Source organism: Cervus canadensis, chromosome 1 (assembly GCF_019320065.1).
Source record: "Cervus canadensis isolate Bull #8, Minnesota chromosome 1, ASM1932006v1, whole genome shotgun sequence".
Taxonomy (NCBI): Eukaryota; Metazoa; Chordata; class Mammalia; order Artiodactyla; family Cervidae; genus Cervus; species Cervus canadensis.
Window position 1 is genome coordinate 125,500,682 of NC_057386.1, and position 20,679 is coordinate 125,521,360.

General features: G+C 40.2%; 1 protein-coding gene and 1 long non-coding RNA gene across 2 annotated transcripts in view; one reads left to right on the forward strand and one right to left on the reverse strand.

Moving 5' to 3' along the window:
- Nucleotides 1-713: 713 nt before the first annotated feature.
- The window catches only part of CCDC62 (coiled-coil domain containing 62), a 37,701-nt gene continuing 17,735 nt past the window's right edge, over nucleotides 714-20,679 (forward strand). Inside the window, exons 1-9 of the mRNA XM_043441768.1 lie at nucleotides 714-893; nucleotides 3,228-3,420; nucleotides 6,040-6,206; nucleotides 8,849-8,950; nucleotides 10,851-11,022; nucleotides 13,038-13,139; nucleotides 17,277-17,365; nucleotides 17,692-17,807; nucleotides 19,645-20,370. Of these exons, the coding sequence (XP_043297703.1) occupies nucleotides 858-893; nucleotides 3,228-3,420; nucleotides 6,040-6,206; nucleotides 8,849-8,950; nucleotides 10,851-11,022; nucleotides 13,038-13,139; nucleotides 17,277-17,365; nucleotides 17,692-17,807; nucleotides 19,645-20,370 (1,703 nt within the window). The 5' untranslated portion in view covers nucleotides 714-857. The remainder of the gene's footprint in view (nucleotides 894-3,227; nucleotides 3,421-6,039; nucleotides 6,207-8,848; nucleotides 8,951-10,850; nucleotides 11,023-13,037; nucleotides 13,140-17,276; nucleotides 17,366-17,691; nucleotides 17,808-19,644; nucleotides 20,371-20,679) is intronic.
- Nucleotides 8,495-18,247, reverse strand: LOC122424180. Its single transcript, XR_006264363.1, has 2 exons — nucleotides 18,190-18,247; nucleotides 8,495-8,587 (listed from the first exon to the last, which is right to left on the reverse strand). It is a non-coding gene; the product is annotated as an uncharacterized LOC122424180 (long non-coding RNA).

A 20,679-nucleotide genomic window follows, 5' to 3' on the forward strand; every position in this document is an offset into this window, starting at 1 on the left:
TCATCCAGCGGCTGATGAAATCAGCCCGGGGACCCCCCAAGAGGGACAGCACCCTTCCAGGCTGAACAGCAGGGTGGATACACGTCCACCCTAAGGGGGCACGTCTACCCCAAAAGGTGCATCTCGTCATTTGATGTACATCAGGGGGTGCACGCCCACAGGGGTACCTCATTATTTAACAAAAGAGCTACATCAAGATTAAAAAACAAAACAAAAAAAACTTCCCTCTCTTCATCTATGATTCTCAGAACTCTCTGCGGGGCTGGTCAGCAATTGACTATCAACTACTACCAGAGGTGGTGTCTGCCTCCATCTATTTGAATGCCAGGTGCTGACTGTTCTCCCTATCCGGGTGTGCAGGGCAGCTAAGGCGACAGCGCTCGCAGTTTAGGAGGGAAAGACGCGAATCTGTAAGCAGCTGGTCATACATAGGCCAGGACGATGTGGCAGAGACGGCCGTTCATTTGTTCCATCATTCTCCGGGTAGTGGTGAAGAGCGGTTCTTTGCGGGCCGCGGGTAACGGCTTTTACATCGCCAGATAAACCATTCGAGAGTCTCCAGACTTGCAAGAACAAAACGCCGGATGGCGGCGCGACCCGCGCCCAAGAGACCAGGAGGGAGCCAGCCCCCCGCGGGGTCTCGCGAGAGCCGGGGCGGCACCTCGGCGACGCCGTAGGCCGAGCGGGCCGGGCGCGCTCCGCAGGGTCGGCGGTTTGGGCGGGCTGGCTTGGGCCGGCGAGGGCGCGGGGCTCCGGGGCTCGGGGCTCGCCCCCCGCCGCTCCGGGCAGGCGCGCCGATGGCGTTTCTAAGGTGACGCTGCGCACACCGACTGTCTCCGGGGGCGGAGGAAACACCTATGAACCCTTCAGCCTCCTTCCTGGCCGGGCGCCAGGTGAGCGGCCGCCTCTCTGCGCCTCTGGTTTCCGCCGGCTAGTCCCAGGGCGAGCGGAGAGCAGTCCTCTGGGACAACGTGCATGGGGGTTACTCAGGAATCGTTCCTGCTTAAAATGTGAAGCAATACTCAGGACGCAGGGGAGCGTCACGTCCGTTTCCTTACCTTAATGAAAACGTGTTCAGCTCAGGCGCGGTGCTCACTTTTTAACGACATACCAATGGGCAAATGCAGAGTTGTTTCTCTATACACCTGCTCATTCACCTGCACTTGCTTCCCAGCCACCTGTGAGTGGAGCAGCGCTGTAATCACCAGTTTTCCCAAAACGTCTTGAAAGTAAACTTGCCCAAAATATGCATGTGTCTGGTCCGTATAGGTTGAGATGAACGTGTTTTGCACACTTGGTCCATTGTTGTTTCCTGTGTTAGAATCTATGCTCTGGGCTGGCGAACTCAATGCCCCAAGCAACTGGTCTGCCCAGTGAATACTGGTTGAGTGAATGAGTGAAATGGCTTACCAAAGACTGGAATTCAAGTCTTACGGCTTGGAATTCCTTGACTCCAAGTTCCATTTTCTGTGTTTAGTAAGTAACTAATGCATTCGTCATTATTATTTCTCTACAAATCTTTTAATTCAGAAAGCAGTAATGATGTACATGGGTCTCTGGTAAACAGTAACACTTTTTCTTTTTTTAATTGGAGTATAGCTGGTTTACAATATTGCATTATTTTCAGCATACAGCATAGTGATTCAATTTTTTGTTTTTTAGTTCTTTCGTTCATAGATGGGGACAGTGCCATACTTCAGAATGTGACTTACAGTCTTGCTGATAATTTGTTAATAATAGCTAATGTTTGTTGATCGGTTATGATGGAACAAAATTTTATTAAAGCAGGACATGAAAATTTTAACGTAAAATTTTCTCTGCACTTTGAGCCACACCCTCCTCCCCTTTGGTGTGTATTGTGCATCCCCCTCATACATTAACTCGATCCCTTTAGAAGATCTAGGAATGCCTGCTTACAAAAAAAAAAAAATGGTGATTTTTTTTCTTAGAACTAGCAAGCAAGTCCTTAGTAGATAGCATTCCTTTTTCAATCATGTAAGGGGTCACAGTGACTCACCACTTGCCTTGTCTGTGCAAATCTGAACTGTGTAAAGGTGAATGTATTATTTTGATGTATTTTCAACCTTTTGCCTCGAAAACGTATGTAACTGTGTTTTGACATCTTACAGGCAGAATGGTTCTCAGAGCTTTTCGAAAGACTGTCTTCCAGGTTATAAACCTCAGATTGGCTGGAAAAAATTTTCCATTTCTTTTTTAGATTAACTGTTGATTGATTTTTAATGACACAATGGTGTGTAATTTTTAATGACACAATGGGAAGTGCTTTACAGACCTTATCTTGCTTAATCCACACAACTCTAAGAAATCGAAATACTGTTACTGCCATTTCACAGCAAAGAAACTAAGGGTTAAGAAAGTTAAGTAACTTGCCCAAGGTCTTAGAGCCACCAAGTGGCTCATTCTGGATTCCCACTTAGGTGAGACCAACTTGACTACACTAGACTTTCAAATGATATATGCTTAAAAGGAATTATTGTAGATAATTTTGTTAGGCATGAAAATGGCATCTTGGCTATGTAAAAATGTTCATTTTTAGAGAGGCATACCAAAGTATCTAAAAGTAAAATATATTTTTTATCAACAACAAAAAGAAAAAGGAAAATTGAAATGTTGCAAAACTTTTGATAGTAGTAAAACCTAGTTACTGGGCAAATGTGGTTTATTATACTGTTCTTTTATCTTCTGTGTATGTTTGAAATTTTTCCTTTATAAAATTTGTTTTTAAGTAGGTATGCTGAATTTGGACCAGTTATATTTAAACAATATTTACTTCCTGTTTCCCTTTACTTGATTGTTCTAGAATTGCTAGATGGGGGTATAAGATGGGGGATAATATTGTTGATTGACATAAGGAGAGGGTTGGCAGCAAAGAAAAAAAAATGCAGAAATGGGTTTATCAGTGATTAACCAATGGAGGCTTTACAGCTGGTCCTGCTCTTTAAGAGTGGTGTGTTTTGTATGACAGAAAATGATAGAGTGCACAGTAGGTGTTAGCATGTGTTAAATATACATAATTTTTCTGCCATGTTATAATCAAGAAATAAAATTTCTTGATTCAAGTTGCTGCCTTGAATTGGCAGCAAAAGAAGATACTGGGTTGGCCCTAAAGTTTCTTTGGCCTACCCAATATAATTGTTTGGAAAATATGCTTTGGCTGATTTATGTCGATGGCTTTATTTTGTCATGAATCTACTTTCTATATTTAGAACATCGGGTCAGAGGTTGAGATTTCCACTATTGAGAAACAACGGAAAGAGCTGCAGCTGCTCATTGGAGAGTTAAAAGATCGAGATAGAGAGCTTAATGATATGGTTGCAGTACATCAGAGACAACTTCTTTCATGGGAAGAGGATCGGCAGAAAGTGTTGACTTTGGAAGAACGTTGCAGCAAATTAGAAGGTCAGACATATAGTCAGCATCATCCATCTAGCGCTGGTACATGCCAACATACTGAAAGGGCTCATGGCAAAAATAGAGAAGGAACATCTCAACAGTCCCTGCTGTCCTAGAGTTTAATGGAAGATAGGAGGACTTCATGAACATTCACAACAGAACAGACAAACACAGTATGAACTAAAGTAGGGCAAGCAAAGTATTAATATTTAACTGTAGAAAGTGCTGGGACAGCTCCAGTAGACAGGGAGAGTCAAGAGCGAACCTGAAGGAAATTAGTTTTGAGCTAGAATATGAATCAAGATGCCACTGAACTGGCCATTCCTTTTGAACTGACTCAAAGATTTTAAACTTTTGATATTGAACTTGATCTCAAATACCTAAAACAGTCATATTTTAAAATTATAGCAGCCTCAAAAGTGGCTTACAAAAATTTCCCTTTGTACCATATTTTAACTGTCATCCCTTTGGTGCTACCCTAAAATCTGACTGTTCTATAGACACTGTGTTAATATTACTAGAATGTACCAGAGGAGGAAATACTAGATCTGTTTAATAGAAAAGTAGGGACTTCCCTGGTGGTCTGTTGGTTAAGAATCCACCTTCCAATGCAGGGGATGTGGTTTCAATCCCTGGTCGGGGATCTAGGATCCTGCATGCCGTGGGGCAACTAAGCCCTCATGCCACAACTACTGAACTCACATGCCTCAACCAGAGAATCCGGGTTCTGCAACTAAGACCCGACACAGTCAAAAAAATAAGAAAGCTAACCATATATCCCCTTCTTTTTTTTTTTTTTGCTTTTATTACACAAAGGATTCTGTAAATGTGACAATTTAAATATGATTAATTTTTCAATTTCCTTGATTATCATCTGATTTTACTCTAACTGTACCCACTGCACATATATACACATAAATGCAGTATTTGTTTATTTTTAAAATTTAATTTTGTTTTAATTTTTGACCATGCCATGCGGCATTTGGGATCTTAGTTCCCTGACCAGGGATCAAACCTGTGCCCTGTGCATTGGAAGCACAGAGTCTTAACCAATAGACCACCTGGGAAGCCCCAATAAGGTATTTTTAAACTGAGGTCTACACATTGATTTTTGGACATAATGCTGTTGCACACTTAATATACTAAAATATAAACATAACTTTCATATGCACTGGAAAACCAAAATATTTGTGTGATTCACTTTATTATGATATTCCCTTTATTGCAGTGGTTTGGAACTGAACCTACAATATCTCAGAGGTCTGCCTGTATAACCATTAGTATCTGGGTTTAAAATGATCAAGCCACTTGAATAGGCATTTCACAGAAAACTGGCCAATAAATTTACAAAAAAGTTCTCATTTGTAATTAGGGAAACGAAAATGAAAATTAAAACCATAATGAGACTTCTTACACTTAACAGACTGGCGAAAAATATCAGGTACTGGTAAAATTGTGGAGCAAGGGAAGACTCATTCACTGCTGGTGGGAGAGTCAGTCAGTACAACTACTTTGGAAAAATCATGTGACGGTTCTAGTAAAGTTGAAGATATACCGAGCTATGGCTCTGCATTTCCACTTCTGGAAGTATACTCCCACTTCAGTATCCAAGTGAATTACCTAAAAGTGAAGTGAAAGTATTAGTTGTGCAGTCGTGTCCGTCTCTTTGCACCCCCATGGACTGTAGCCCAGTCGGCTTCTGTGTCCATGGAATTGTCCAGACAACGATACTGGAGTGGTTGGCCATTCCCTTCTCCAAGGAATCTTCCTGATCCAGGGATCCAACCCAGGGTCTCCTGCATTGCAGGCAGATTCCTTACTATCTGAGCCACCAGAGAAGTCCTCAGGATCTTACTAACAAGTAGATTGTGATACAGTAGGTCTGTGGCCCAAGAGTCTGCATTTTTAACAAGTTCACAGTTGATGCTGGTGCTGCTGGTCTGAGGGACCACATTTTATTTAGGAGCTCTTGCAAAAGCATGAAGATGCTTGTGCAAGAATCTTCAGAGCAACAGTGTTCATAATAGCTGTGAAGTGGAAACAGTCCAAATGACCATCGATAGTAGAATGTGTAAGTAAATGTTGGCATAATCATATAATGTTATTATGTGGGAATGACAGTGCACAAGGAGGAGTTACACAGCCACATGGATACATCTCAGGATCATAATCTTTATTTTTTGGCCCTGCAGTGCAGCTTGTGGGATCTTAGTTCCCCGACCAGGGATCAAACCTATGCCCTTGGCAGTGAAAGGGCGGAGTCCTAACCACTGGACCACTAGAGAATTCCCAGAATCATAATCTTAAGTGAAAAACAACAAACAGAATTCACACAATTAAAAAAAAAAAAAAGAATTCACACAATTAAACTATTTTTAGGGATGTGATCATAGATAGTAAAACTGTAATAAAGAACAAGGAAATGAGTAAGCTCAGGATGGTGGTTGGAAGGTGGGAATTGGAGAGACTGTCCAGGAAGTGACACCCAGGGCTAGTGTTCTGTTTCTTGACTACGGTACAGTATCGTGCATTTCGTAATAAAAACTTTTCAAAGAAGAATTAACCTTTGAAAGATTCCTTCGCACACTTACTTTTTAACCATTGCCTGAAAATAATCTCCCTCAGGTGAACTACATAAAAGAACTGAAATAATCAAGTCACTCACAAAGAAGGTAAAAAGCCTTGAATCGAACCAAATTGAATGCCAGAGTACTCTTCAGAAGACTCAACTACAGCTTCAGGAGATGGCCCAAAAGGCAACCCATTCCTCTCTCCTCTCTGAAGACCTTGAGGTTGGTTTTATTATTCTAATTAATTAATTTTTTATTAGAGTATAACTGCTTTACAATGTTGTGTTAGTTTCTGCTGTATGACAGTCAGTCGGTGAGATTGGTTTTCAGATAAGCTTCGCTAGCCCAAATTCTGTTTGTGTTTCAGTTATTAAAGTAGTTCATAGACTTAAATATTTCCATTAAATGTGTGTGTGTGTATAAAAGTATATCCATCCATTCAGCATCACAGTTTTATATTGATGGTGAGCTTTGGTTAGCCACTAGTGTTGTTTTGTCTTGAAGATGAAGCTTCATTACAGCTCTTTTCTAATTGTTAGGCCATTTGTTTGGTAGCATCCTTCATTTCATCAATAGTGGGTTAATTTAAAAAGTCTTTCTCAAAGTCTGAGATCAGTATCACCACGCAGCTTCAAATTATGTTTCCTGAATAACTGTGTCTAATTTGATGAAACAGATATCTACCTCATGTTAGTGGCATATTGGGAACAAAATGTCAGAGTGATCTTTCAGTTTTCAGTCCTGGCTGATGAAACATCAAATATCTTTTGAACTCATGCTTTTTGAGAGGCACAGTGAGAAAGCCTTTTTAAAAATATTTATTTATTTATTTGTCTTTTTTTTTTTTTTTTACTGTTCTGGGTCTTTGTTGCTGCAAGGGCTTTTCTCTAGTTTCAGAGAGTGGAGGCTACTCTCTAGTTGAGGTGCATGGGCTTCTCATCGTGGTGGCTTCTCTTGTTTCAGAGCATGGGCTCTAGGGTGGACAGGCTTCAGCAGGTGCAGCTCACGGGCTAAGTAGTTTGGTGCATGTGGGATCTTTCTGGACCAGGGATCGAATCCACTGGCAGATGGATCTTTACCACTGAGCCTCTAGGGAAGCCTGAGAAAGCCTTTGTTGTTGTTGTTACTGCCTTCATGTTCTTGTTTCATAATGACACCGGTATAGATCTTGGTAATGTAGTGAATCTTAATAACTCATAATAATTGTATAGATTTTATGTCTTAATTTTTTTTTTCAGATTACTCTTCTAGACAGTTTTAAGCTGTAAAATAAGTGAAAACTATTAATGGAATCTCTTGATGTGAAAGTGAAAGTCGCCTAGTCGTGTCTGACTCTTTGCGACCCCCATGAGCTATACAGTCCATGGAATTCTCCAGGCCAGAATACTGGAGTGGGTAGCCTTTCCCTTCTCCAGGGGATCTTCCCAACCCAGGGATCGAACCCAGGTCTCCCACATTGCAGGCAGATTCTTTACCAACTAAGCCACAAGGAAAGCCCAGAATCTCTGATATGTTGAATTAAAAAATGGAAGTACGTCAGCCAGCTTGGACTGCCATAACAAAATACCATAGACTGGGAGAAGTCTTAAAAAACAGAAATTTTTTTCCTTACGGTTCTGCAGGTTAGAAGTCGAAGATCATGGTGCCGGCATGGTTGGTTTCTGGCGAGGGCTGTCTTCTTGACTTGTAAATGGAATGGTCACCTTCTTACCACATCCTCGTGTGACAGGGAGAGACAGCACCTGAGCAAGCTCTCTGGTGTCTTTTCTTCTGAGGGCTCTGATCCCATCCTGAGGGCCCCACCCTCATGACCTCATCTAAACCTAATTCCTTCTCAAAGGCTCCACCCCCAAACACCATCACATTGGAAGTTAGGGCTTCAGCATATGCATTTGAGGGTGGATGCAGTTCAGTCTGTAGCAGGGAGATTTTTTCTTTTTTTAAATTAATAAACTTTATTTTTTTAGAGCAGTTTTAGGTTCATAGCAAAATTGGGTGGAATGTACACAGATTTCTCATAGACACTCCCTCCCCCGCCCTCTCCCCCATCTAGCCTCCTCCACTGTGGACATTGTGCATCCCAGTGGTATTGATACATTTGTTATAACCAGTGACACGTCATTGCCACATCATTGGGTGAGACATCAAAGTCCATAGTTTACGTTAGGGTTCACTCTTGGTGTTGTACATTCTGTGGGTTTTGACAAATGATGACCTGTATCCACCATTGTAATATCATACAAAATACTTTCACAACCCTAAAAACCCTCTCTGCTCTGTCCTTCTTTCTTGCAGTCCCTGGCAACCCCTGATCTCATAGTTTTGCCTTTTCCAGAATGTGGTGTAGTTGAAACCATAGAGTATGTAGCCTTTTCAGATTGGCTTCTTTCACTTAGTAATATGCATTTAAGTTTCCTCCATCAAATATAGATCTGTGGTTTAAAAAATCCCTGATAAGTGAGAATACCTCAATGTGAAGTTATTTCAACATAAAGTAGAAAAGATGCACAGAAGTTCTTAATGCTACTTTATTTTAGCAAAGGAAATCTCTCACTAATCCAGTTTCCGTTCATTCTTATGTTCATGCTCCTTTTCTCACCAGCCTGAAAGTATACATAAAAGACCATTAGGAAGTAGGCATGTTTAGAAACGTAACTGATAGAATTCAGAAGGGCAAACATAAGAATGGAGAGGAGGATGGGGAAATAGATGTTTGTGTTGCTTTTTGATGACTGCTTAAATAGCTCACTTTGTTACTAAAAAGGTTAAAGAAAAAACAAAAAGAATGAGCACAGATTATGGCTGGTGAGAGTAGTGAAAGCTTTTAAATGACTGGGTTAGTATTTTGTGTTTTTGCCTTGTAGGCTAGAAATGAAAATCTCAGCAACACATTAGTGGAACTTTCTGCTCAAGTGGGACAACTGCAAGCTCGTGAGCAGGCTCTCACCACCATGATAAAGCTGAAGGTAATTCAGAATAATGATACCTCCATGTGCCAGGCACCTTGTGGTCGATAGAGTATAGTCATGTACCTTATCTTACTTAAGTCCCACAGTGACCCAGATGGGTCGAGCTATCAATATGATTATCTTTTTTTAAAATTCTGGTTTTAGAAATGAGGGAAACAGGTTTAAAATGATGCACCCAAAGCATTGAGAGGAGGCAGAACTCCACTGTGGGTTTCTGTCTTCAAGGCCTGTTCCACAGTTTAGCATGCCTGAATTAGCTGGTTTTCTTCTGAAGTATTCCACTACTACTAAGTCTCATAAAGTTATCAACAGATTACTTGTTAATGTATTTTAATTGAAAAGAAAACTTAGCAATCAGCAGTTGATATAGTCACTAACATGCCATAAATAGTGGTTGATAAACAGTTATCCTTTTTTTTTTTTTTTTGGCCACATCGTGCAGCATGTGGGGAATTAGTTCCCTGACCAGGGATTGAACCCATGCTCCCTGCACTGGGAGTGCGGTCTTAACCACTGGACCACCAGGAAGTCCTGATAAACAGTCTCTTCTATTTGATGACACATGTGTTTGACCACAGGTGACTAGAGGAGTGATGCTGGTATAATGGGGCACTGATGGTAATTCACATGTGATTTTTCCCACCACATGAATGTTTTTGAGTGATCAGGGGCAAGGTTTCAGAAAATTAAAGAGAAAATATTAAAATCTATAGAGTTGTCTTTAATCAAGTAGTGACCAGTTTCCTGGCTTCAGCAACCCCTACAGTTTCCATCAAAGCAAAGTCCTGGTGAAGCTGCCAAAACTGAGATGCTGAAAATGATTTGCCTGACTGGTGTGTGTGCAGTGGCATTTGCTTAACTTGTGTCCATGTATTTAATAGGACTACTGTGAAGTAGTCAGATTACTTTGTTACCTGATCACAAAGTTCCATCTCCTGCATCCCAACCCCTATCAGTTTTTGAATGATCTTCCCCAACCCTATTTTTTCCATAAATCCTCCTAACGTGAGATATGCAAACTGTGAAGTGTTTTAGGAACACGTATATGATGCTACCACAGGTTTCTCTGTCCACGGGATTCTCCGGGCAAGAATACTGCAGTGGATTGCCATCCCTTCCTCCAGGGGATCTTCCCAACCCAGGGATCAAACCCAGGTCTCCTGCATTGTAGGTGGATTCTTTACCTCCTGAGCCACCAGGGAAGCCCAACTTGTGTAATTGTGGCCATTTCCTGTCGACTCCTCTGTCATGTGGGTAATAACAACAGTTCTTACCTCAGAGAGTTACTATGAGGCTTAAATGAGTTAACACATGGAAAGTGCTGGATTGAAACTGGGTATACAATTACATGACCTGGACTTTTTTTGTTGTTGTTGTTGTTTTTTTTTTGAGTTTTTATTAGAGTACAGTTAGGGCTTCCCTGGTGGCTTAGAGCCTCTGCTCACAATGCAGGAGACTCGAGTTTGATCCCTGGGTCAGGAAGATCCCCTGGAGAAGGAAATGGCAACCCACTCCAGTACTCTTGCCTGGAAAATTCCGTGGGCTACAATCCATGGAGTCGCAAAGAGTTGGACACGACTTCACTTTCACTTTTCATTTTCCACAGCTGATTTACCATGTTCTGTGTTTTAAGTGTACATCAAAGTAAATCAGTTATATATATACATAGACCTGCTCCTTTTTAGGTTTTTTTCCCATATAGGCCATTACAGAGTAGTGAGGAGAGGTCCCTGTGCTATATAGCAAGTTCTCACTAGTTACCTATTCTGTATATAGTAGTATGTACACGTCAATCCCAATCTCCTAATTTATCCCTGCTCCACAATGAGATTTCAGTAAGTGTCATCTTGTTTAGTTGGCATTTTAAAATGTAACAGTTTTCAAATTTGGGTTTTAGGACAAAGATATTATTGAGGCAGTCAATCACATTGCTGACTGTTCGGGTAAATTTAAATTGTTAGAGCATGCCTTACGTGATGCTAAGATGGTGGAGACCTGTATTGTGAAAGAAAAGCAAGATTATAAGCAGAAATTGAAGGCACTTAAGATTGAAGTCAATAAATTAAAAGGTAAGGAAGAAGCCTAAATGTAGGTGTTTTATCTTGGGAATATATTTCTTTGTTTGAGTTCACCTAATCTGATAACTGGGAGGAAGGCTGTTGTTAGCTTTAGGTCCCATCATAAAATGTTCATTTCATTTGTATAGAATTATGCAGCAGTTTTTGTGTTACAAGATAAATAGCCGAAAAAAAAAAAAAAGAAGAAAAAAAAAAGATAAATAGCAAGAGTTGGGGAAAACTGCCTAATGCATTATATTTAAAAAATAATCCTGCCTTTGCTGTACCAGTTAACTATTGCTACTATATGCCTTGTGGCAACCAACAAAGGTATCTCAGTGGTGTCCTTTGATAAACTCATTTATCTGGAAGCCACTAGGGAATTGGCTGATCTCTGCTGGGCCCACTGGAGCATCTTTTCCCTGGTTGGGTAGTATGGGCATTTCTTCCCATGGTGAAGGCAGAAACTTAAGAGAGGAAGCAGAAAGATAGGAGGGCCTGGCCCGCCATCACTTGCCCTTCATTCTGTGGCCAAAGTGAATCACATGGCTGAACTCAGAGTCAGGCAATGGAAAAATATCCTCTGCCCTTTTGTGGGAGAAATTAAAAAAAAAAACAACTGAGGAATGAATGCAGAGAGGGATAAGGAGTTGCCACCTGCAACAGACTACCAGAGTGGCTATTCAGTGCATGTTCTATTTTGGGGAGAATTCCTTTTGTGTCTTCCTTTTTCTGTTTTCATTCTCACAGTAACTCCATGGTTTATTCTACTCCTTGAAGTTTTCTAATGAAATGAAGGCTGGGTACAGCAGATAAGTTAGTGCTACATACTTGGAGGTGGATCTAGGTGATAGAGTAAAAATTTCCATTTGTCTTCAGAGGGTACAGGGGGAGGCCCACTTGTCTCTGGCTTTTCCCAGCTGTATCACAGAAGAAGCTGTTGGATTCAGGAGCTATCTGGGTCTTAATTCCACACCCAGATGATCACATTTGTAAGTAGTCATCAGTTAGACATGAGGACTGACTCTCACAGTGGAATAGGCAGCCTTAGAATGACAAAGTGGTGCAATGGTGTGGTTATTCCGCCTCTGTCCGAGGCGGGGCCCCTCGTGAGGCAGGGAGTCACTGTTGAAATTGGGAAAGCTTATTGTGACAGGTTTAGTTTAAAAGACTCCACCTGCTAAAATCTTGTTGTAATGATGCCCTGACTCCTGGCAAATGATAATTTTGTGTCCATTTGTAGCTTCATCTAAAACCATAATCCTACTATAAGCCCCTTGACAGCAGGGATGGACTCTAGTAGCACAGCCCTTGGAGTACATTGTAGGCATTCAGTAAATTTATTGAATGTTATGTGTACCTAGGTAAGATTAAAAGTAAAAAGAAGTCTGTTTTATCAACTTTTACACCTTATTTTAGAAATTTAACATTTGTTTAAATAAAATAAAAACAGGGCCATGGATAGTGAGCCAGAGAGTAAGGGACAGAGACTCATTTAGTTTGAGTGCACTGGAAAGACATCTTCGAAGAGAACATTTGAGCTGAAACTTGGATGATGGAAAGAACTAGTCATGTAAAAATCTGGGCCAAGATCTTCCAGGCAGAAGAAACAGCAAATGCAAAAGCCCTGGGGTGGGTTCAGAGGTTGGGGCAAGTGAAAGGAACAGATTGAAAGGACAGGGCCAGGCTGTACAGGGCTTAAGGTTATGAGTTTATATTTCATCCTAAATGTAGTATGAGGGCTTTTAGCAGAGAAGTGATGCCAGCAGATGGCCCTGATAGCTCTGTGGACATCAGGCTGCAATGGGAGAGGCAAGGTTCGTGCAGGCAAACAGTGGGGAGCCTTGGCCAGGATCACTGCCAGGCATGCAGTGAAATGTCAGATATGGGACATTTTGGCTGTAGATCCAACAGGACTTCATATGGATTGGAAGTGGGTGCTAAGGACATGAGAGGTATTCACAGTGTATATTCCTCTAGAAAACTAGTATTTATTTGAGGACTTTCTCCCCCTTCTATTTGTGAAGAGGATCTAAATGAAAAGACAACAGAAAATAACGAACAACGAGAAGAGATCATTCGCCTCAAGCAAGAGAAGAGTTGCCTGCATGACGAATTGGTCTTTACTGGTAAAAATAGATTGTTTGTTTAAATGATTGAATAGTTACATATTTTGTAGCCTGTACTTTCTTTGGTACTACCATGGTGGGCTAAATGAACTGTGCCTGCCTCAAAATACTATATGTATTTATGTAATTAATTTTAACACCCTTTGAGAAATGAAGAGAGACCATGCAGGACATTTTAAAGCTGTCATCATACTTCCCAGTTAACTCAGTTTTCCCTTCTGTAAAATGAGGAGCTGCTCTCCCTTCCAACTTGAGTACGTGACTATACTTCTTACTAAAAATGTAACACTTGGCTTAAAAATTCATTAAGAAAGAATCTTATGAGCCAAAGAAGGGAGGATGTTCATACTTTTGCAAACACTAGGTAAAAATTAGAAATTCAACATTTTTTCAGTTTTCCAAATAAATCACCCGTAATTATTACAGTTGGAAAACTTTATGTGTTTTGTTACATCAGTATGACCCCAAAATAATAATATTGGAGATGAATTGTTCATGATTTGAAAGCAAGTTTGTCAGTAATGTGTAATGTAAAAATTGCACACACACTTCTTCACTGGCTGCCATATCTCCTGCACTTTTAACCCCAATTCACCCCAGTATGTTAGAGTGTGTAGCTCCTCCTTTCTCTACTCCCAACTGAGAATCACTGATAAATAGATCTGATCCATATATGTCTAGATCTGATCTATATATGGCCCTGCCAGCCAAGATTTTTTAGAATTTAATTCTGGTAGTTTGTATTAAGAAAATCATAAATTTGGAGATAAAGTTCCAAATAGAAATTAAATGAACATTTTTGGGTCTACTCATACATACCCTCAATGTTCTTCCTTCTAGGTACAGAATACATTTCTATAAGTTAAAGGACAGGATACAGTATTACATTTTTTTTCTAAAGAAAGTGGAATTCTTTTTTTTTCTGAAAGTGGAATTCTTAATTTTAATCTCGTATGATTAAGATAGGAGACACGCAGTTTTCTACCACTAGAGGTCACTATTTCTGTTATTTCTAGGATTGCTGTGTTTCAAAGCAATACTGTCCTATGTAGCATGCACACAGCTAAAGATACATATATAAAGATAGACACATATTTGGATGTATACATAAAGATATTTGTAGCTTTACAGTTGAATTCACACAATCTTTGGATCAGCGTATATGTGCCAGGCACTCTGTTAGTGACCAGGAAGCTCAGGGCCCACAGAGTTCAGTTCAGTTCAGTCCAGTTCAGTCGCTCAGTCATGTCCGACTCTTTGCGACCCTATGAACCGCAGCACGCCAGGCCTCCGTGTCCATCACCAACTCCCGGAGTCCACCCAAACCCATGTCCATTGAGTCCTAGTGTTACATAAATGCTATGAATAAAATGCTATGAAAGGTCAGCAGATGGAGAAAAATTTACAAGATATTTAATAAATAACCTCCTTTTCTTTTGGTTCATCTATTTCTACTCATTCTGTTAGGTATTACTAGGTAAAGTATATGTAATTTGTTGGCTAATACTCCAATAAATCCATTTTGTGAAATAATTTTTTTAATCATTTCCTAAGCTTATTTCTTAAACATTTTTTCTGGTCAAACCACTGTCTCAGAACAATTTTTGTGAGCTTAAATGATAAAAGTGAATTACACCTAAAAATAAGTTTTAAAGGCTTAACCTGATAATACGCTCTCAGGTGCCATGGCTGAAAATTAACATTTTATTTGAGATTGGAAGATGCCTTAGAAATGTACTTTTAATTCAAAACTTCATTTTCCCTCTTATTGAAGTTCTTCACATAGGCTTAGAGACAGGTTTCATTTGTACATGTTGCTTATAAGAAGTTTTTTAAAAAAAAAAACATGATGCTAGTTTACATTTCTGTGGTCCTGAGAGTTCTGTAAGACTGAGTGAAGGTCTTTCAGGCAGTAAAAGGCAGAGCGGCTTGATCGGAGCTCAGCAGGTCCAGACTCCAGCACCCCTTCCTTTATGCTGCTGTGCTTAGGCAGATGTCAGCAGAGAGTTCCGTATCTCTTTGTTTTCAGTAACCAACTTGTGAAAATAGGCAGACCCACTCCACTATGGTCCCGAGATAATCCAGTCATGTAGGAAAGTGTCAGAGCTAAGGAAACAATTCTGTTTTATGCAACAGTAGATTATTCTAAAGACAAATTAAGGCAGTACTGAAGTACATTCAGAATCGCCCTTTCAATGCCAGATAAAGTCGTTAGCTTTTGTTTAGGGGGCTGTGCTGTGCCCTAAAGAAATATCTCTAAACACTGGGAAGGCACCAGCATGTTAGATGCTGTTAAAAAATGAGAGGTGGAAAAAAAAAAAAAAGAGAGGTGGGTAGAACAGAGAGCAGCCAGGAGGCCTAGACGCCCTATAGGCATCACTTCCACTGTGAAAGGAGCTATGGCCCCTCTTTTATTGTTTTCTTTGTGCATAGGATTGAATTCATACAAACTAAATGGGGCTTCATAAATATTGCAAGTGCACTACTTTTTTAGGCTTTTGTTCTGGTGTTGACTCATCTAATGCAAGGAAATAAATTCAGAAATGAGGAGATGTAGTAGTTTAAACCTGAGGCGGTGGCTTTTACTATGCCATGTCCTCCATTCTGTGCAGGAAGATTACCTTTTTAAAAGTATGATGATGCTACAGACTGGGGTTGGGAGGGCTGAGCATTAGGCGTGTTTGGGTAGGAGGTGGTGGCTTTTCACAGGTCACTCCTCATGCTTTATTCCACCTGGCCTTGCTCTGATTACTAGCAAGCACTTGGCAGAAAAGCTGTCTAGGAAGAGTCTGCGTCCCCAGTGAAGCTCATGCCTTTGTCCTTGGATGGTTTCTGTGATGTTCCAACTGTAAAGCGACGGTAAAATAAATATTGTATTCTTCATCCATGAGAAAAATGACATGTGGAAAAGGAACTATTAATAAACCATAGGAGTTGCACATTTTGACTTAGGCTGCCTCTGATTGACTCAAAATCCATTCATGTAATAGAGGGCCATTTTGTGCATTTCATTTGAACTTCTTATAAAGATAGTGGGTTTTTTTTTTAGGTGAAACATTTACTGTCGATCTCTCACTTCTGTGTGAATGAAATGATTTCTCCTTAAGCATAATACTAATATTTTTTTCTGGTGCAAGACTTCATGTAGAGCTTCAGATCTTTCCTTTCTGTGGGTTCTCATTTGCCAAGTTCTGAAACTATTTTAAAAATATTGACTTCTCATACTCCAACCCTAGTAATAATGAAGTGTCCCCATTTCAGCAGAATGTTTATGGTCTTTATAAGATGGAGGTTTAAAAAAAAATACCTTTTTGTCTTTCTGAGCTAGGAAATTGAGTGTAATACTCAAGTGTATATTCAAGACAATTCTGAATCTTAATTACCTATCAGGTAAAAAGAGTTTTCAAGAAATAGAAAGTCTGTAAAGGAGTCCTGGGCTTTCATTAAAATGGAAAGACAAGTTTATCTACCTATGGGGTCACCTCATTGGTTCAGGTATTTTAAGTCTTTGGTTTGCAAGATCACATAGGAATTGTGAGATCTCACATAGGATTGTGAGATTATATCAGATTGACTTACATACTGATGAAAACAGTGATTTTTTTTTTCTTGCCCCTTGTAATGTCAGTTTTTTTTCTGTTGATAAAAGTAATATGTTGTTTGGATTTTTATAAGGAAAATGCATTTATAAGTTACCTGTGTAATGTGAATAAATAAGTAAAGAATAAAGTATTAAATTGTAGAGATTTAGAACTCATCCCCTCCCCCCAAAAAAGGAAAACAATTTTCTTTAATCCTTACATCTAAAAATTACTTCTTTTGATATTTCAGTGTGCTTGCCGTCAGCATATATGTACATACAGACACACACGTGTCATTTGATCATAGAGTTTGTACAGTTTGGAATACTTTTTTGACTTAGCATTAATTATATTGCGAAAGTTTTCAAATTTGGCGAAGGATCTAGTTAGAATCACAGATTAAACTTCTTCCCAGGCATCCATTTTGCAATTTTAAAATTCAGAAACAAGTGGGAAAAATAATGTTAGCCATGTGCACATTCAGTTGTCAGAAATGAAGAGGTGTGTATTGATGTGGCTGGTGAAAAATGTTTTAATAATATTTGTTCTTAAATAGCAGAGAGAGAAAAAAGGAAAGATGAGTTACTTGATATTGCAAAGTCAAAGCAAGAACGCATGAATGCAGAACTGCATAATCTGAGACAGGTACGTCCCCACTCTTCACTATTAAGTGGGAAACATAAATTAGGAAAAGTGTATGCCTGGTGATTTTGTTTATGGTGCTTCTGGAATCCTGACTACTTTAAAGGTGTATCAGTCGTATTAACCTCACAGATAGAGTCTTGCTTAAAGTAAAGGAGACTAGTTATACTAACAAATCTTGGTGCTAACATAGGAAAAATGAAAGCAAACATATTCAGCATATGTCTTTAGCCGCTATCTTATACGTTTTAGCATCTGAAACGCCCAATTGTTGGCTTGCTTTAGCTTTGTCGTTACACTTTATATTGATTTATCAATATCTATGGCAGATTTACGTAAAACAACAGCGTGATCTGCAGTTTCTTAATTTCAATGTGGAAAATTCTCAGGAATTAATACAGATATATGACTCAAAGATGGAGGAATCAAAGGGCATGGAATCCAGGTAACCTTAGTAAGATGCCATTAATATCATATTGTATTTATCCCATCATTCATCAATATTTGTTAAGTACCTACTATGGGTCAGTACTTACTACTATTCCCTAGATAGCAGGGAGTAAATGGGAATAAATATATGTGAGCTAATAATTATCATTCTAATCCTGGGTTGTAGTGAGACTAGATTTAGAATTTTAGGCATGATCCTAATTAAACTATTCGATAAATTTCATTAAATACATTATTTGTGTGTGTCTGTGTGTTGTATAGAAGGCTTTGAGGTAAAGTAGAAATTACAGAGATGAATCATTTATTCAGAACGCTCAGTATTTTAGGCACTGGGCTAGGAACAGGGAAAATAAAGATATACTGGGTATTATACTTACCTAAAAGAAAGAACATCAAAGAATGGTAGAAATAACTGCAGTAGAAGTTCAGCTGAGGGTGACCTCTGCTTGCAGCTTGATTTTTCCATTTTCCTTATTAATAGAAGATATCTGCTCTTACCTATAACAGGCAGTATGTGAATTAAATTGGTTTCTGTAAAAGTATAATATAAACATATGAGGAGTGGTTTAATTTAACAAGCATGCAACTGTCCCACAGTTCAATTTAGTCCACTTATTCAGCCAAAATAGTAAGGGAGTCGTGGAAAGGAGGAGGCATTCAGGGAATTCCCGTCTCTCCACATAAGGGCAGAAGCTGGACCCAGTGGCGCAGCTCCTCTCCCTAGGAGGGTGGGGTTCAGGGCTGGGAGTGGTCAGGAGTTGCAAGGTTTTGCTGCAGACAGTAAGACTGGGGACTCACCCCACACTTTGCTACATTGGCTCTGCTTTTCTTCGAGGTCTTTTATTGGGGGTTCTAACACCATCGCTTTGTATCCCAGCATCTGCAGCTGCTACTAATAAACACCAGACCAAGCTGGCGATCTCCAGCAGGCAGAAGCCCCTAACCAGTTGTATCTCTTTCCTTTTTGTACTTCATTTCCTCTGGGAGGCACCTGGCCTAGATGATTGAGGTTATTCTTTAAGAACATAAAGTGACCTTTCCCATTCTAGAAGGAGAATCAAAATCATATAGATTAGAACCCCTGAACACGTGTGACATGAGAATTTTAACAGGCAGTGTATTAAAAGGTTTATCACAATGATTTTTATTTTATGCACATGCGTCATTTTTACTTTAGACTGGTTTTCAATGCATAGCTACATAGGCATGCCGCAGATAAATGGGATGGTCATGAATACAGTATGGTAAACACATCTGGCACTGTCCAGTTTATCTCTATACCTTGAATCCCCATTGCCTTTCAGTCTTGGCTTTAGCTCTGTTTACTGTGAAACTAATAGAATTAGGAAAAGAAATAACAGATCAATCAACGAGTATTTACAGAACACTGAGTGTGTATTAACAACCGTCCTAGGTGCTAGGGGGATTAAAAATGCCTTCATATGTGAAAAACACCCTTAGGCATCTTCAGACAAGACATTCACATGTATGAAACAGCGGGCCGTACAGTTGTAATGGGAGAGGCTCACTCTGATTAATTAGATCATATATGCAGTAAGATAGTGATTTGCAGTATGGACAGTATGTACAGTAGACCTTAAGGATGGGTCATGGGGGAGTGGGCATATGGGCTTGATGATCAGAAAGACTTCCTGGAGGAGGCTGGGCTAAAATTGGGCTCCGAAGAATATAAAAAGTCTGCCTTCTATTTTCAACTGAGACAAATGGGTCTTATTAGGGTTTAGCTCAACTGATGAGGTTTGAGTGAAATATTTAGAATGACAGTATCAAGTGTATCTTATAACTTCCCGTTTTTTGTAATGCCACCATAGCAGAGACATGTGTTTATCAGACCTTGAAAATAACCACCTAAAAGTCGATTTTAAGAGGGAGAAAAATCAGAAGTCACTGGTTAAGGACCAAAAATTTGAGACCACGTTGGTTCAGCAAACTAGGTCAGACAAGAGCTCTTGTGATGTATGCAAAGAGAAGAAACTACAGGTTAATACTTCATTTGGGGGAAAAAGTGTAATTGCTATCTCATCTCTATTTGCAAAAGACTTAGTGGAGAAACAAAAGTCTTGGTCTCTGGGAGGAAAAATCCAGATTGAACCCGAAAACAAAAGTACATTTTGCAAGATCCACGCAAAATCACACAAAGGGAATGGAATTGGGATTCAGAACGAAGAGAAGCAACCCTCAGAAACATCAACATCTGTATCTGATGATAAATGGCATGATGTCAACGTTTACCTGGGCCTGGCCAGCTGTTCTGATTCAAAACAGCCAGAAAAGCTGGATGTCGACTATCAGGACCACCTGGAAAGGCCTGGAGTCTCCTGTTGCCACAAAAATGAAGCCTGTGTGGATGAAAGCGACATGTGGGAGTCCAAGTGCTGCCACCCGAGTAACTTCATAATCGAAGCGCCAGGCCACATGTCTGACGTGGAGTGGATGAGCATCTTCAAGCCTTCCAAAGTACAGAGGGTCGTGCGCCACAAGTCCGTGTGCACCTGTTCAGAAAGTGCCAGCGGGACCAAGTACAACTCTTCGACAAGGTCAGTCTCCTTTCACCTTTGTAAACACCCAGGGAGCCTGCTTGGTGCAGTGGTTTAGTTGCTAAGTCGTATCCAACTCTTTTGCGCCCCATGGACTGTAGCCCGCCAGGTACCTCTGTCCATGGGATTCTTCTGGCAAGAATACTAGAGCAGGTTGCCATTTCCTCCTCTAGGGGATCTTCCTGACCCAGGGATTGAACCCACGTCTCTGCATTTTCAGGTGGATTCTTTACCGCCGAGCCACCAGGGAAGCCCAGGGAGCCTACTTACTGAGTTTAGAAATAGAAAAGGCCTGCAGGAGCCACTTCA